An 18,280-nucleotide genomic window follows, 5' to 3' on the forward strand; every position below is an offset into this window, starting at 1 on the left:
ATTTTAGACATTTCATTATATTTAACATTTTATCTTTATTTGGTTTCTTTAATCACGGTCTCTGGTTGCTGGCAAAAAAGTTAATTTATCCTTTCAAATTTATTTTATAAGAAACACCGGATCATATTTCAGAATCTTTATACGTTATTTAGAATTTGATGTTTGTATTTACTGCTGAAAGTGAAATTTTCAAACTGATTTTTTCCCCTTCCCTTTGGAACTTTGGAGAGAACTAGTCCATCTGCAATACCACATGGATTATTTGGTAGTTTTATTTCTTAAATTTTAAACTTTGTATTTATAACATTAAATTAAAATGCAGAATCTCATAAATCTGAAAAATTAGATTCCAACAGTTTTAAAGCAGTGAATGGAATAGTACCTTAAGCTTAAGTTTCTCTAGTTTACAAAAGACTGGAACACCTATTTACTAGTTGAAAATAGCATGTTCTGCTATCACATGCTTGTTAAATTATTTGCTTAAAATAATTCTTAATTAAAATCCCTTGATGCTTGTCATGTGGGTTTTCCCTCAGCAATGCATTCAACATACTATGTGGTGTGTGTGTGTGTGTGTGTATATATATATATATGTTTATGTTTATATATAAACATGCTTTGTCCTTTAAAGCTTCTTTCCTTACCTCATATGCTGCTGGCTCTAAGCACTATTTATTTCTCTTTTCACATGCTACTTAGCCCTCTTCCATTTGAATAACTTTCCCAATATATAGTGTAGGAATTGCAATAGTTTTTGTGCATTTATGATGATGGAAGGGCAGTAAGAGACTTGGTGCATTTTTCACTGGGTTGGGCTAAAGCTTATGAAAGTACTAATGTATTAAAAAGCGTCAACAGGGATTTGCTGAGGACTAATGCTGTAATGTGTTAGTCATCCTTTATCTGCTTCTATTTTTACAGGTTCTGAAGGATGACTGACGTTGCTTTGTGTGATGCCACTCGGAGCCTTTGTCACTGTGGACTGATAAGTAACCTGCAGGTTTAACAGTACAGCGGGGGGAAAGCATCAGGAATGCCACTTGCTTCAGCTCCTTAACTGGACAAAAGTACAGTGTAGCCTATCTGCAAAGGGAGAGTCTTCAACTGATTTATTTTTTGCAGCTAATAATAAAGACAGCCTAACAGCATCCACCTTCCTGGTTTACAGTGCTTCACCTTCCAAGACAGATGGTGTGTCAAAAGCTGTAAGATGCCTGCCGAACACACAATAATGAAGTAGTGAGCTGCTGCTGCCTAATTGTCAGGAACACAGCTGACAGAGCTGCACTACCCTTTTTCTGCTCCCTTAATCGGTCCAGGAACAGCAGGGTGGACATGGCTGGCCTCATTAACAACCTGCTGATACTGTTGCTTGTTTTTCAAAATACCTGTTTGGGTTTCAAAAACCCACTTTCTGTCTTTAAGAGGTGGGTTATGCAGAAAACATCTTTTGGTATTTTCAATGCATGCTGCTTAGTGATGCTATCACTTCGTCTAATGAAAGTGTTATAAAGATTAAAAAGTATGTACTAGCTAAAAATTATTTACAGAGGAGACACATTTTAGTGTAGCTAGCTTCTTGAACTGAGATCCTCTGCAGAGTTTGGAAAGACACTCTTTTGTTGTATTTTGGAGTCTTGAAAAAGAAGAATCTGTTGTTGACCCCCCCCTCTGTTACTCTTTGAAATGTGAATCTGCCTTGGCAATATGATTAATAAGATTAAATAATAAAACAATAACTTAAGATTTGTGTGTAGCTCCACTGATGTACTTAACACATAATATATATTGTCCCTGTCCCCATGAGTTTACTAGCTAAACTGTTACTTCTTCACGAGATAGTGTCAACTAGTTTGTAATTAGGGATCTGGTGTTTATTTTTTTAGGTCTTGAATACTAAATTATGTAGATAAATTTGGTGGTTGCATGTGTGGGGGAAATCCACTGTATTAGCACATAAGAAAATATAGCATTATATATTCAGTGTACACTCTGTAGTTACCACATCACATTTATCAATTGATATATTTAGTATTTACATTACATTAAATGTTTTTGTCATGCAATCCCCATTAGTAACAAGTTGAATATTTGCTTTGTTTCTTTGGTTATATGTAGCATTCACTGCAGACCGACTTAACTCCCACATACTAAGTTGTAAAATTTACTGGTAGGTAATCGGGAGATACTGTAGGCAAATACGTATTCAAATATAATAAATCAACATCTCTAGAATCTAAAATCAGAAGGATTTTGATTTTTTTCTGCCATGTTCAAACTGAATTCTATATCAAATATGAACTTTAAAAAAGTGTTGCTGTTTTCCCTCAGCTGATAACACTAGATAATGTATTTTGGCATATTAAGAAAAAATTTCCATATATGTCTGTACCTTAAACTGTAGTTCATATAAAGAGCTTATTTTTAGTAGTAAACTTTTTTTGCTAGTACTTCATAGTTCAGTCTGTTTTAATGCGTCCCAGGAACACCTCCAAAATATTCAGTAACTCCTTTTTCAAAAAATCATAATGGAGTTAGACTCCCAAATTACATTGAAAATCAGTGAGAGTTGGGTGTCTAATTCCCTTATGATCTACTGATAATCCCGTTTATACATATTACTTTTTTTTTAGGGTAATATAAAAATACAAACTCTTGATCAGTAAACTTGAAACCATTTTTTAATTTTCTTCCCTTAAGGTATAAAGATACTACTAGATCTCTTTCAAGTGAATGCCTTGGAAACAACAGGCCAGTGATTTCTCTTGGTCTAACTGATTTTGCATTGGATATTCGCATGCCTGGGGTGACTCCTAAGCAGGTGAGAAAAATATAGTATTTTATTGTCCTTCTCCATTACACTTTAAAACCTGAGAAAATGAATTTTGCTTACAGCATTAATAATTATTAATAATAATAATAAAAAGCAACAGGCTAAACTTTCTACTCCTTTGAATACAGACAGAGCTATAGATTCCTGCAGGAAGAGTCTAAAATATTGAGTAAAATAAGAGATTATAACTTTAAAATTACATAAAATTTTGTCATTTGATTAATGTTACTTAGATTATATTTGTTTTATAAACTAAATCCCTAAAGTCTAATTGTTTTGTGTTTTCAGTAGAATAATATTCACAGTGATGCAGTATGCATTAACAAAGGAAAATGACTCTCTCTTAAAATGAAAACCTCTCCAACTGTGCTTTAACACATTTGTTTATATAGGTATGGGGTTCTCAAATTTGATTGCACCGTGACACCCCCCTTCTGACAACAAAAATTACTACACGACCCCAGGAGAGGGGAGCCAAACCCAAAGCCTGACCCCACCGCCCTGGGCGGGGGGGCTCAAAGCTGAAACCCAAGGACTTCAGCCCCAGGCAGGGGGCCTGTAACCTGAGCCCTGCCACCCAGGGCTGAAGCCCTCGGGCTTGGGCTTCGGCCCAAGGAGTGGAGCTTGGGCTTCTGCCCAGGGTGGTGGGGCTCGGGCTTTGGCCCCAGGCCCCAGCAAATCTAAGCCAGTCCTGGCGACCCCATTAAAACAGGGTCGCAACCCACAGTTTGAGAAGTGCTCATATAGGTAACAACTAGATACACTAAGATACACCCGTTGGCTCCAGTGATGGAGGGGAGGGTGCCCAAGAGGCTCAGGTTACAGGATCTAGCCCTTAAATTGCTGTTTCAAGCAATTGTGCCAAACAGAAAGAAATCGAATGCATACAATGCACAAACCCCCATTTGTGTTGCAATATTTATGACACTAAAGTCAGTTCAGGAAAACTACCCTAACATGTGGTTCTTTGCATAGTTTTCTCAGCACGATTTTCTTATCATTTCCTGGGCAAAGATAGATTGATGTGATAGATTGTTGGCAGGGAATACTAAAAAAACTAATACATAAATCTTTTTTAAAGTACCTTATTTTTAAGGTGCATATAAAATAGTCCAACTTTCTACTGTCTCATTTACAGTTAGTTTCATTAAGCATGATAAACTGTAATTAATTATTTTTAGCAGCCATGCAGTGCCTGGGATTATGTCCTTTATTAAAAGGTAGTACTTTTCCTTTTGAAGGGCTGCAGAGGCATGAGAACAGGATGTTGTGCTGCAGTAGATGACTCATTGTTGCAGATAGCACTTCTAGAAAAACTATTGAGGAAATATAAGGATTTCAATTATTGGGGAGCACCCCCTTGGAGCATGTAATTTTGAGCCAGCTGTGACATTTTAATGATTGAGAAACAGAAATAAAATTGCTTCTGCTGGAGCCTCTTGACTGCATAAAAAATAATGTAAAATCTTCTTTTGGAAGTGGGGGGAAAGTGCTTGAAGAATTCTGAGGTGCATGTATGAAATTTCGCAGGTATTTGCTATCAAAGGACAAGACCCATTAGTCGAAGATGTAAACAATGTGACTAACCCTGAAGAGCTTTACTTTGCTCATCTAAAATCCATTAATGCTAATGGAGAGAGAGTAATGATAATTAAGGTTAAGATTCTGTCACAGGTATTTTTAGTAAAAGTCAGGGACAGGTCCTGGGCAATAAATTTAAGCAAAAAAAAAAAAAGAGAGAGAGAGAACCCTACCCAATTCCCAGACAGGCAAATGAAAATAAGTAAAGATGTCTGCCATAACTATATTTAAAAGAAACAAAGAAATCCTTTACAGTTCGAAACAGAAACTTGGTCTTGGTCTTTGATCAAAATGTCACAGATAAACTTTGGTATGTTCTTCAAGAGATAATGTAGGAGTCGCCCTCCCCAGACTGAGAAGGTCGCTCCAATCTGCTCAAGGTTACTGTGTGGGATGGCTAGCAGCAGCTTTAACTCCATTAAGCTCAGTTGCTGTGACAGGCAGAACACTGGTGGAGGGTAGAAATCTGTTCATTGCATATGTGTGGGGAGGGGAGCTATACAATGGTCTCTTTGCTGTCTCATGCTCTCTGTCCTCCAAGTGCAGGAGACTCTTGCTCCTGGCTGTTGATTGATGTGTGCTTCTTAAATGTGGCTCTACTGGAGACCTCTCTATTAAAACCATTCATCTTGATGGATAATTTCAGCTGCCATTTAAAAGTATCATCATTTCCCATCCTGGAGGGGTCAGAGTGGGAAGAAAAAAAGTGGTGCTACTTTTCTAAGCTCCACCCATGTGAGTTGCCAAAATGAGATACTACTCATAGTAGATCGGGCAGATATTCAACATGTAATTGTGTTCTTGCTTCATTCCTTCTTGATCAGGAGGAAAAAATAAGTAGTGGTGCCTCTCAAACATCACCTTTCTATGATGCCAAAATGATACTTCACTTGCAGTAAAGTCTGCAGCATTATGATCCACCATTTTCCTCCTTACACAGGGAATTAAACAATTCACAATGTTGACATTTTAAGTTATCATCAGGCATCAATGAGATGTATAGGGGCAGTTCACACTTCTCTAAGCTGCTATTATGGGCTCTCTGTAGACTTGTCTCTGCTTTGGTTACACAATGGCTCACATTCTTGCGGGTTTTTTTGCAATCATAACAGTTAGACTTTCTTTTAAAAAAACGAAAGCTAAGATTCAGGAGGGCAAGTTAGTAACTTTAGAGAAGTGCCAGCATGGCAGAGGGGTGCATGCCTTCTGTTTCTGAGTCTTGCTTTTCTTCAGAGAAAAATGCATTGACATTGCATTATATTGATGTAAAGAAACTGAGAAGTTCATCATTCTAACCAGCAAGTGCAGTCTAATTTGAATAAACAGGAGTAAGCTACACTTATTTGTTCTGGGGCAGAACTTTCCTCTCCTAACATTGTCTTCTCTATGAAGGATAGAGAAATAGCAGTGCAGATATAAAAGTTTCTTGGATAATAGTTGAGCAGCTGTATCCAACCAGTATCAATGGCAAAGAAATAAGACTATGGCATTTTGATTATTGGAAACTAAACTGATTTAAAAAGCTAAAGAAATTTGCAAAAGTAGACAAAATTGGTTTCCTATTTATTAAAATTCCACCTGATAATTTCTCCTCTACATCTTAATGATTTTTTGTTTAAATGTTTTTAAAAGAATTTATAGCCAATAAGTACAAAGTTACTATAGAGTATTACGTCGTCTTGTAGTAGCTTGTTTTGCTATAACTACAGATGTGGAATTAAAAAACAATACATGTTACTCAATTAATCACAAGACACTGCAGTGTTCAAATCAAATATTCATGGATTATAATGCCAGAAGGGACTATTATGATAATTTAATATGACCTCCTGCATGACACATGCTATTGAATTTCACCCACCTAGTCCTGTAGTGAGCCTGATAATTTGTGGCTGTACTAAAATATAAGTCTTAGGAAGACATCTTTTCTTCATCTGAATACTTCAAGTAATGGAGAATCTACTACTCCCTTCTAAACTGTTCAAATGGTTATTTACCCTCTTATTTACATGTCTTTTTATTTTACTTTTTTAAGTTTTTCTCTATTTCCTGTTAATTTTTTTTTTAGTTTCAGCTCTCAGCACTCGTGTTGTGTCCTAGATGAGAAATCTAGAAATTTTGCACTGTGTGTAGGTACTTGTATAGCATGTTCAAGTTGCCTCTTGCCCTTCCCTAAGCTAAATGGTTGAATGTCTTAAGTTTTTCACTGTAAGGCATTTTCTCTAGGCCTTGAATCATTCTTGTGGTCCTGCTCTGAATGCTTTCCAATTTCAGCATGCTTTTTGACACCAGACTAGGCCATGGTATTCTAGTAACAATTTCAGCAGTGCTATATAAATAGGTAATATATCCCTGCTCCTGCTTGATATTCCCCTATTTGTACATCCAAGGATGGCATTAGCCCTTTGTGCCACAAGGGTAAGTCATATTCAATAGGTTATCTGTTGTGATCCCTGATGCTTTTTCAGAGTCGCTGCTTTCTAGGATCCAGTACCTCATGTTGTCAATATGCCCTACTTGTTTTTCTTCCTACATATAGGGCCTTGCATTTGACTTTATTTAGACACTCACCTCTGTATTTTGAGCTGTTGAAATTCTGCCAAAGCCCGGATGTCTCCTGAATTTATTTGACAGCAACTCATGATCAACAAACATTATGTCAGACCACTGATAAAATTTTAAACTCTGCCAGCCAGGGACGGAATGGGCTGAGTTTCCAGTCCATAGAGCAAATAAATCTGAAAGTAAGTTCCAACCCTCAAGTTCCCTCAAAATTTCCATATGGGCATAAGTGTAGGATTGAAATCAGATGAATAAAACTAATTTAGAGCCTATAGGTCAAAGAGTGCTTGAGAGATGACATGCCCCAAAAGTAATATTTTAAAAGAGAAAAAGCACTTTAAAAATAAAAACCCTCTTAACTTTGAAATGCCTTGCTAATTAACCTGGCCGCCTATCTCACCCCTTTCATCACTCTCCCAGTCTAATATTTCCCCCTGTAGTAGAATGTACATGAGAAATGTAATCTTAAATTTTCTGAGGAACTTAAGGGAGCTGAGGATTTTTAGAATCAGGCTTACATCAAAGATGGGCTTTTGGAGAGAGTTTCCCTTTCTCCAGGAATGTTGTATATCAGGAGTGAAGTATGGTCAAGGCGGATCACAGATATGCACAACTCAAAGGGTGGTTTTCTGAGTCATACACAAATCAGAGTTGGCAGTTTTGGAGAGCAGGGGCAGAGGAAATACAAAGATTTTTCCAGATCTCCCATATTTGGGAGAACACTCCAGATTCCACTTGCTCTGATAAATCCACCTACTGTGTCAATCTGGTTAGCTTGAAAAAAAACAACACTTTGAGTGGCAATAGAATGTCTGATAGTAGTAAAAATTCCATATTAGTCATTCACACGTTTACAGCATTTTTGTTAGATTTACTAGCTTTTAATTCAATAAGAGTTCAGTAAGGTTCTTTACCTCAGCCCTCTTGAGATGCAACTAACTACCATTTCTGAAAGAAAGAATGTCTTTAGTTCAGACCTTTACTTTCAAGTGTGCGGTAAGTTATGTTGTCTTTTTTGGAGAATTTAGTTTACAGAGTCCCGTGTATTTAATTTACTTAATCTACATGTGTTTTGGACTGATTTGAGATTTTTATCTCTAGCTTTCACACAGTATTTTACAAACTTTCAGCTTCCTTCATTTACTCTTGTGTATAGGAGTCTAGATGTTAATGTAAAAGTTTATTTTGGACCCAGATAAAGAATTTGAAAGTAAAAAAAATCATTTTTGTTTCAATGGATAAAATATGGGGTTGTAAACTTTTAAATTCACTGTTTATCAATGGATTAAATGTTGTTTAATAGGTCTCTGTCTCAGGGCTCCTCCATTGCTATCCAGTGAATCTCACTGTATGGCCAGTTCAGATGGTTTTGCAGTCACAAATGCACACCAGGCTATTTGTCTTTCACCCAGGTGTGCATTTATTTCCCTCTTATATAACAATACTGTACAATAGAGCCCAATGCGGGACTATTTTTTTAATCCCACTCCCATCTCACCTTACAGTACCCACTGCCAACAACTCCCGCATTGTTTCTTGCATTTTTATGCCGCTCCCACCTGCAAAAACCTTAGAACCTGGAAATGCTATTAGAAACAAACAAACGAACAAAATGGTTGGTTAATATATAAATGGAATTCACAATTTTTGTCACTCAAAGAATAAAACAAATCTTGCTTAAACCACGTAAAAAATACCTTAACTCCTGTTATAATAGACATCAAATCTTTCTATCCCTCGCTTCAATTTAAGTATTAAAAGTTATAAAGTGTTTCCCCACAAATTACTGCAGTCTGTTTATTTTCTCCCACCCAGTCCTGCCTGCAACAAAATTCATTTTAGCCGCTCCCGCTATTATGGCAGCAAAATCTGTGGGATCCCAGTCTGCTATGCAACACAGGCTTATTGCAAAGACAGGCTTCCCTGCAGCCCTCACTCCCCAGCCCAGGTTCATATTCTGAACTCCTCTTCAGCTCCTCCCACTTCCTGTTTCCTCTCCTTATATTCTCCCCAATTATCTTGATAATGCATTGGTTATCACCCAGGTGCTCACAGTCCCCCATGGAAAGTGTAAAGAACGAGGAGTACTTGTGGCACCTTAGAGTCTAACAAATTTATTTGGACATAGATTTCGTGGGCTAAAACCCACTTCATCGGATGCATGCAGTGGAAAATACGGTAGGAAGATATATATACACAGAGAACATGAAAAAATGTGTGTTGCCATACCAGCTATAACGAGACTAATCAATTAAGGTGGGCTATTATCAGCAGGAGAAGAAAAAACGTTGTTAGTGATAATCAGGATGGCCCATTTCAACAGTTGACAAGGGTCCTTTCTTGGCCATCCTGATTGTCACTACAAACGTTTTTTTTTTCTTCTCTTGCATGCATACCCCCATAGTTTCCTGATTTTTTTTTTTTTTAAGGTAAAACGTGTGGGTCACGTTTTCAAACGATTTATTAATGCTGTGTGCTAGAATTCAGTGTGAGAGATCATTTAAGAGAAAAGGTATTTTGTATTTTATAAGTCCTGTGTAGGCTATGGTGAAGCGAAGGTTACCATGGTAAACATACATTTGTTTTAATTGAATACCAGAGTTGTTAAGCACATGAAAATTTACGCAACATATTGGCACTGCAGTATCGGAAGTGCCCTCTTTTAAATAATGTTTTCAGTTTTTTTCTGGATTATTGACTATGGTGACATTTGTACATACTAGAACTACAAATATTCCTCATTGAACCATTCAGAACTGTCTCTTTATGTGTGATTAAGGAGAGTACCTTAACTGAGAAAAGCAGTCTTTGTGTTGCAAGAGCATTGTCTGCACTTTTGCGTAAAGAATGCAACATTCATGTGGAATAGTTCCGAGCAGTTCTTATGAACAGGGTCATTGAAGTACAAATTCAGGCAATATACATCTGGAAATAAATGAAATAGAATAATTCTCTAGTTTGGTTAATAAATGTGAAGTGGTATATTTTCCTTATTGATTTGATGGGGTTTTAATAGGTTACTTTGAATAATACATTATCTCAAACATGTAAAAAAAACCAAAACCCCATAGTATGTAAATCTCTTCTGGTATTTATTACTAACAGTACTAAAACTCTCAGGTGGCATTTGTCCCAGATGTTCTGTATAGTAGGGTTACATAAGGAGAAGTACAAGTAAAATGTGTAACATAAGGACTTCAGTACATCTTACTGCTGGAGGTTCAATACCTAACGGGTTTTATCTGGTACTGGAGATTTTATTTAATTTTTAGGAGGATGTTCTTTAATCTTTCTTTATTCAGCAAATTGTTACAGAGGTGGTAGCAGTACAAGAAAATTATTCATTATGGGCTATGTTCTTTGTACATTTAAAGATAGAATGGAAATAGATGTACAAATCTCTTTCAGAGACAGTGTGAGTGGGAATAGATGGGGAGATGAATTTTAAAACATTTGGTCAATATGAAAAACAACACTGTCAGGCAAGTTGAAGGCTGTTTATGAAAATGTTTTTAAGTATGCAAAGAATAAACATGTTCAATTTGTACACTAACAGCAAGCTTTAGCAAACCAATCATGCTGTTGCTGTTGTGATCATACACATAATGTTTGTTTATAATTTAATATGAAATAATGACAAAAGATTTCAGGGCAATTGACATTTGCCTCTCTGAGGTTATATTGTTCATTAATAGCAGTGTCTCCATTAACTGAGAGATCAGTATCAACCACTGGCAGTTTGGAAGATGGATAAAGAGAAATAGTGTAAGTCATCAATTTTTTTGAATTACTCACTGTGAACTGATGAAATGGGCAAAAATACCGTGGTATGAATTTGAATTTGTGGTTATGCAGTTAGAGGGCTTAAAGAACAGATCATTGCCCTCGAGCTAGTAATAATTGATACTTTCTTCACAGTACTTCACAAAACTTAGAATTTAATGAATCCTCACAACATCTCTGGGTAGGAGGGAAGTAAATATATTATCCCAGTATTGCATCTGAGAAAGCTGACATAAAGAGATGGCTTACCCAAAGCACACTGGCATTCACAGCCATTGTATAATTATGGGGTGGGGCAGTCAGACAAGTGGGCTCCCTTCTATTGGTCTGTCCAAATAATTGTAACCAAGCACCAGTATTGTCTAGTTGGAGTTTTAGTGACAGGAAGTGGGCCTATTCCTGCTTCACCTACAAAGAAAATGCTTTCACCAATAATGTGGATCAAGTTCATTAATAGAAGCTCATCTTTTGGGGCCCAGTCCTAAACTGGTGTAAATCAAAGTAGTTTCATTAACTTCAAAGGAGCTATGTCAGTTTACACCAGCAGAGAATCTGATCCATTATTTTTTATTGCAAGTCTGATCTAAGTTTTGGTGTAACCTCTTAAATAAAATAATTAGGTTCCTTTCTGGAGGACACCATTGTTCCCATATTGTGTCACAGCCTTAGAGGAAATCATTTTTCGATTAAGAATTCTGTTCATTTAACAAATGAAATCTAAAATGCTTTCCTCATTTGCACCAATAATAGATCCTTCTCAGAAGCAGCCATGTCCACACATTCTCAAAATGGAAATCTCTCTTCTCCACACAGGATATCAGAACTAGGTGTCATATTGATGGAGGACCAATGCTGTGTATTCAGCAATGATGAGGTAGTTTTAAAAACAGACCCAGCCCTTATTCCAAAATCTGACTATTGCCAATTGTAAGCAGTAACAATATCATCCTATTCAAATCCTAAACCAAAAATAAATTCTGGTACTAGATGGATGTAAGAAAAGTCATCAAAACATTCTTAAAACACACTCAGAGTTTTACTAAGACTATCATGCTGATGTTGTTTATTACCAATTAGTAAATGGGAAATAATGTATTTAAAGCCTCAATAGGTAGATATCAAGTTAATTATCAGAGGTTTATAAAACCAGTAGCCAAGCCATTTGTAACAAAGTACATTTCACTAGAAAAATGGCAGCTTCCTAGGCAGAACGAGTGGAATTTCTTCCTTCATGTAGGAAGAAAAATATGAGTCTTGCTCAAAGGTTCATGGATTTAGGGGAGACTATAAACTTGACCAGTTGCTGCTGGCTAATACAGCTTCTAACAGGAGTGACCTGAATTTTGTACATCTCTCTAAGTACTTCTGTAGAGATATTCCTTAAGTTCTTCCTTCCCTGACTGTTTTTACTCACTTTTGGCAAAATGTCTAGAATGTGAACCAATGGGCAGACAGTAACAAGGTAAGAAATTTTCAAATAGACAAGAACAGATTTTCCATTCTGCGTAGGGTTACCATATTTCCACAAGCAAAAAAGAGGACACTGGGGGGGGGGGGGAGGGAGGAGCCCCGCTCTAGCCCTGCCCCACCCCCATCCACTCCCTCCCACTTCCCACCCCCTGATTGCCCCCCTCAGAACCCCCAAACCCCCCCCCCCGCTCCTTGTCCCCTGACTGCCCCCTCCTGGGACCCCTGCCACTAACTGCCCCCTAGGACCCCACCGGTTATCTAAGCCGCCCTGCTTCTTGTCCCCTGACTGCCCCCTCCTGAGAACGCCCTACGACCCTACCTGTCCCCTGACTGCCCAGACCCTTATCCACACCCCCACCCAATATTCACACCCCCGCCCCCAGACAGACCCCCGGGGACTCCCATGCCCTATCCATCTGCTCCCCGCCCCCGACAGGACCCCCAGAACTCCTGACCCATCCAACCCCCTCTGCTACCTGCCTGCCTCGACCCCTCTCCACACCCCTGCCCCCTGACAGCCCCCCCAGAACCCCAGACCATCTAACCCCCCCTGCTCCCTGTCCCAACCCCTCTCCACACCCCTGCCCCCCTGACAGCCCCCCCAGACCCATTTAACCCTCCCGCTCCCTGTCCCTGACTGTCCCAACCCCTCTCCACACCCTTGCCCCCCTGACAGCCCCCCCCAAACTCCCGACCCATCCAACCCCCCCTCCCTGTCCCCTGACCAGGGCCGGCTTTAAAGAGCCCAGAAATCCGGCTGCACTCCGGCCGGGGTTGCGGGGCTTGGGGCCGGGCCGGAGGAGCTCGGCCGGTGCTGCTGGGGCCCGAGCCAGGCCGGGGGTGCTGGGGCCCGGGCCGGGGGTGCTGGGGCCCGAGCCGGGCCCGGGTCCGGGCCGGGGGTGCTGGGGCCCGAGCCGGGCCCGGGCCTGGGGTGCTGGGGCCCGAGCTGGGCTGGGGCCGCCGGGCGCCGCTCGGCCAGGGCCGCGCCTCCCCGGAGCTCTCCTCCTCGCGCCCCCCCACCACCCCAGCTTACCTGCTGCTGCCTCCCGCTTGCCCCTGCTTCTTTTCAGACTTCCCGCGAAGATCTGATTTGCGGGAAGCAGGGGAGGGGGAGGAGCAGGAGGTGGAGCTTTCAGGGGAGGGGAGGAGGGGGAAGACAGCTGCGGGCCGGACAGCGTGTAAGGCTGCAGGGGATGGGGGGAGCCGGGAAGGGGCTTTGGGTGCCCAGCGGCGCTTGGCCGCCGCTTTTCTATCTATAAATAGCCGACCGGGGGGAAATCCCAGACATTTTTAGATTTTTAAAAATCCCCCCCGGGCGGCTATTTATAGACCGAAAAGCCGGACATGTCCGGGGAAATCCGGACATATGGTAGCCCTAATTCTGCACCCAAACGTGGGTATTCCAGACACAAATAATAGTAATATGCCAAAATAGTTCAATTTTTAAAAAAACATTATTTGCACAGACAAAATTGCATATGATCTGATGCATCACAAACTTGGCAAACATATTCCTGAACTCTTACTATTAAAAGTAACGTTATTTACAACCTTTCTGAGACTTAACAAGAGAATGAAGCCTGTGTGTGTGTGAGAGAGAGAGTGTGATATGGGGGTGGAGGGACGGAGGATACTTGTTAACATGGCCACTTGTCAGCTAGTAACTAGAACAATTTTCCTATTGGCCACCTAATATCCATTTTAAAATGTCTTATTTTTTATATATTTCCTTTTATTCTAGAGTGCCTTTACAAATTTTAATTAAATGGGCCCAGTGAGTCAAAGGTGTTAACATGACCTGGAAATTGTCAAATATTAAACAGTTCTAAAACAAGGTCCAGGGTTTGGTATATGGAGACCTGAGTCCGCTTAGTATCATAGCAAACTCACCATTAAACGTCCTTTTAGCCTTGTATTAAAGATATAGAAAAGAAGGGAAAGAATTAAAGCATTTAAAATGTTAAGTATTAAATAAGTCTTTCATTTTAAAAACATCCCTTGTTCCCTTTCCCTTTAGGTATAGAGAACATTTTGAAGGGGGAAGGAGAACCCTTGTTTGACAGTGTCTCAGATGTTAATAAATATTTTTTCTGGGGGGAAAAAGTTAGCAACAGCTCCAGCCTATATAAACTGCTGTTAAAATCCAATCCCATTCCTAGAAGACAAAACTAGGCAGTTGCAAGAAAGGTGGAGAACAGAACAGTAAAGATAGAAAATGCAGTTTCTGTCTCTGGTGTTGACTTTGACTTGCAGTTTCATTGCAGAAAAACAGAGGCACAGGAAATGGTCTTATTAGCAACTCAAGACCTAGCAAACTTGTACAAACATTGGGCTGGTTAGGGCATTGCTTTTTAGCTGCCTTTCTGGTCACAGGCTTACAGCAGTGTTGCAGAATATGCAGTCTTGCCTGGGTAAGCCAGACTCTTACTGAACAGAAGCAAAAAGAAGAGGGATAGTAAAGAGACGAAATAAGGCATCAGTGAAGGAAAAGGACTCATCGGCAGGGGAGATGATAAAATTTCACATTCCAGATGGTGGATGGATTTTAGCTGAAGTTGGTGGAGATGGTGATATCATCTGGGTCCTTCTCGCTGGCCTGGCCTAGGGTTGCCAACCCACCAGGATTGTCCCGGAGTCTCCAGGAATTAAAGATAAATATTTAATTAAAGATTGTCATGTGATGAAGCCTCCAGGATATGTTCAACCAAAATTGGCAACCCTAGCCTGGCCAGAACATTTCTCGGGATCAAAACAGTAAAGGCCCAATGGTATTATGGTAGATGCTGGAGTCTCAGGAGACAGTTGGGGTGGCAGACATGATGGTGAAGCTTGTGCCTTTCCCTTCTTTCAGTCAGCAGTTGTTGCACTTGCATGTCACTGATTTTCTCCCTAAAGTCTGTTCTTTTAAAGACCCTAAATTTTGGTTCATTGATTTCCACACTTCTTTTGTTTACCAGACATGATCTTAACACAGTCCTTGAGTTATATCAGTAGGCCTTTTAGTTTGAACTAGTTCAGTCTTTGACTCCCTTTTGCATTTTTTCCCATCAGCATTTATTGTTACAGATTACTGAAACATTTTGTAAATTTACATCCACTTTCCCAGAGTTGAGCTCGCAATTAGGATAAATTTGTAGGCCGAATTATTACAACACCAGCTACATACAAAATAACTGAAGGTCAGTCACTTCTGAGATAGATGGTGGCAGCCAAGCAGACAGATGACGCACAGTTAACCCAAGTAACATGAAACAAGGTTGAATGTTAATTTTCTGAATTAATTACTTTGAGATTACACAAAGTATTCTCATCAGAATTCAGCACTGCTGCCCAGCAACTGCATTGGTATGGAGATACTGCCTCCCTCTCCTCAACACTCATAAGCTACTCCATAAATATTACTGAACAGTTAAAAAGGAAGTAGTGGAAGGTGTAGTGATTTCCCAATCACTGTCTGTAAAGTATCTGGCATGTGGAAATGCAAGTAGATTATCAGTGACTCAAACAGCTGTGTGTTAGGTTGTTTAACTTTAATACACTACTAGCCTGCAAAGCTAATCCTTTGAGAACATTGTATATAGTTGTGCTCCATTGTCCATAAAAACAGCCATAGTGGGTCAGACCAAAGGTCCATCTAGCCAGTATCCCATCTTCCGACAGTGGCCAATGCCAGGTGCCCCAGAGAGAATGAACAGAACAGGTAATCATCAAGTGATCTATTCCTGTTGCCCATTCCCAGCTTCCAGCAAACAGAGGCTAGGGACAGCATCCCTGCCCATCCTGGCTAATAACCATTGATGGACCTATCCTCCATGAATTTATCTATTTCTCTTTTGAACCCTGTTATAGTCTTGGCCTTCACAACCTCCTCTGGCAAAGAGTTCCACAGGTTGACTCTGCGTTGTGTGAAGAAGTACTTCCTTTTGTTTGTTTTAAACTTGCTATCTATTAATTTCATTTGGTGATCTCTGGATCTTTTATTATGTGAAGGGTAAATAACACTTCCTTATTTATTTTCTCCATACCAGTCATGGTTTTATAGACTTCAATCATATCCCCCCTTAGTCATCTTTTTTCCAAGCTGAAAAGTCCCAGTCTTATTAATCTCTCCTCATACGGAAGCTGTTCCATTCCCCTAATCATTTTTGTTGCCCTTTTCTGAACCTTTTCCAATTCCAATATATCTTTTTTGAGATAGGGCGACCACATCTGCACGCAGTATTCCAGATGTGGGCATCCCTCTGTTCATCCTTTGCTGTGGTGTAGTCTAGGTTAGAAGTGCAAATGTATAAAAAGGTTTCTGTCATAATAAGAATTCTTCATTTTCTTAAAAAGTGACAACACCTTAAAAATATGGAAGTATATCAAGTAATAGACCATATTAGTTTGATATCCCTTATTTCCCACTAATAGCAAAATACACAGTTGCAAAAACTTTCAATCCCTGATATCCCACGGCTCACACCAACACTGGAAAAAAAAGACCGTAGGGATAACTTAGTGATGGAGCATCTCGAAAAGTATAACTTACTTATTCATTAAAGAAGGTGGACCTGTATCTATGAGATAGTCAGTGGTTCTCAAACTTTTGTATTGGTGACCTCCTTCACACAGCAAACCTATGAGTGCGACCCCCCCCTTATAAATTAAAAACACTTTTTTTTATATATTTAACACTATTATAAATGCTGGAGGCAAAGCTGGGTTTGGGGGGGAGGCTGATGTAACCTTGCTACCCCCTGAGGGGTCGCGACCCCCTGTTTGAGAACCCCTGAGATAGTGAATGTTAATACTCAGAGATTTACAAATACTAGCTTAATAGTAAATTGCAATGGCCATAAATGTTGAAGGGTTTTTTTTCTAAAAAGATGACAAGCAGAGTACAATATATTTTTATATGGGTGCTTTATTTTAAAATGAATGAGTACAAAATAGTGTTTTTCCCAAAGTGTTCATGTAAAATGGACTTAAGCACTATGTTCTGTTGGCCTCTTGCCTTTCTGATTTTTTTGTAACATTCTGGCTATACCTTGGTAGCAAGGGATACTGGGAGAAGCTACTGTTTTTTTTCATTTATGTAAACCATCTTGCATAATTTTGCTGATATATAAATATTGAACAGTAATAGTTTACTTCTGCATCTTTCACAGATCCTGTTAGAGGAGAGGCACGTGCATGCGTACGCACCCTACCTATAGCAGAGAGAGAAGAGACAAACATAGAAAAGACAGAATTAGTGGTGTTCATCCTAAAATTAATATCCCATATAACTCTTTTCTGTGGAGAAGTATGGGATATTAACATTTGGAGGTGAATTACCAAAACCGGGGCTTTGTTTGGACAGAAGGAGACAGGTGTGGAGCAAAGAAGTAGATCTGAGAGTTTTTGTGGATCAGAGATAAGGGGTCTAGGGAGAAGAGATGGGAATAAGGACAGAGTGATGTGGAACACCAATAGAAAGCTGGAAGGCAGATGAGGAGGATCGTCCAAAGGGCACACTGAAGGAGTAATTAGAGAGGTAGGAGGAAAACTGAGAGAGGACAGAGTAACAGAAGGCACAGGAGGACAAGATTTCAAGAGGAGGAGCATGGTTGACTATGTTGAAGGCAGCTGACAGGTCAAGGAGGATGTGGATGGAGTACTGGTTCTGAGACTAGACTAAGAAGTCACTAGAGGTTTTGATGGGAGCAGTTCCAGTTGAGTGCAAGAGGCGGAAGCTGGACTGGAGAGTGTCCAGGATGGAATAGTGGAAGAGGTCTGCAACTGCAGGCAGTGCATTCAATGAGCTTAGAGATGAAAAAGAAGAAGGGAAATGTGATGGCAGATGGAGAGGCAAGTGGGGTCAAGGATTTTTAAGATGAGAGAGACTCTAAAGTAAGTTTGCATTTTTGGGGGAAGAGCCAGAGGAGAGTGAGAGGTTAAGGAGAAGAGTAAGGGAGGGGATGAGTGAGCGTGAGGGAGATCAGGGGATGGGATGTATTGCTGAGGTTCTGTCTCCCAACAGCACATCGTCTGCAGCAAGCATTCCTTAGCTAGACAGTTCCCAATGAT

At 39.8% G+C, this 18,280-nt stretch overlaps 1 protein-coding gene across 11 annotated transcripts in view; it reads left to right on the top strand.

The window, feature by feature from the left end:
- Nucleotides 1–1,335: 1,335 nt before the first annotated feature.
- PAM (peptidylglycine alpha-amidating monooxygenase) overlaps nt 1,336–18,280 on the top strand; it is a 153,452-nt gene continuing 136,507 nt past the window's right edge. For all 11 annotated transcript variants that reach the window (XM_065406848.1, XM_065406839.1, XM_065406841.1 and 8 more), the window contains exons 1-2: nt 1,336–1,427; nt 2,701–2,821. In XM_065406848.1, the coding sequence (XP_065262920.1) occupies nt 1,336–1,427; nt 2,701–2,821 (213 nt within the window). The remainder of the gene's footprint in view (nt 1,428–2,700; nt 2,822–18,280) is intronic.

The sequence above is a fragment of the Emys orbicularis genome, chromosome 6, assembly GCF_028017835.1.
Source record: "Emys orbicularis isolate rEmyOrb1 chromosome 6, rEmyOrb1.hap1, whole genome shotgun sequence".
Taxonomy (NCBI): Eukaryota; Metazoa; Chordata; order Testudines; family Emydidae; genus Emys; species Emys orbicularis.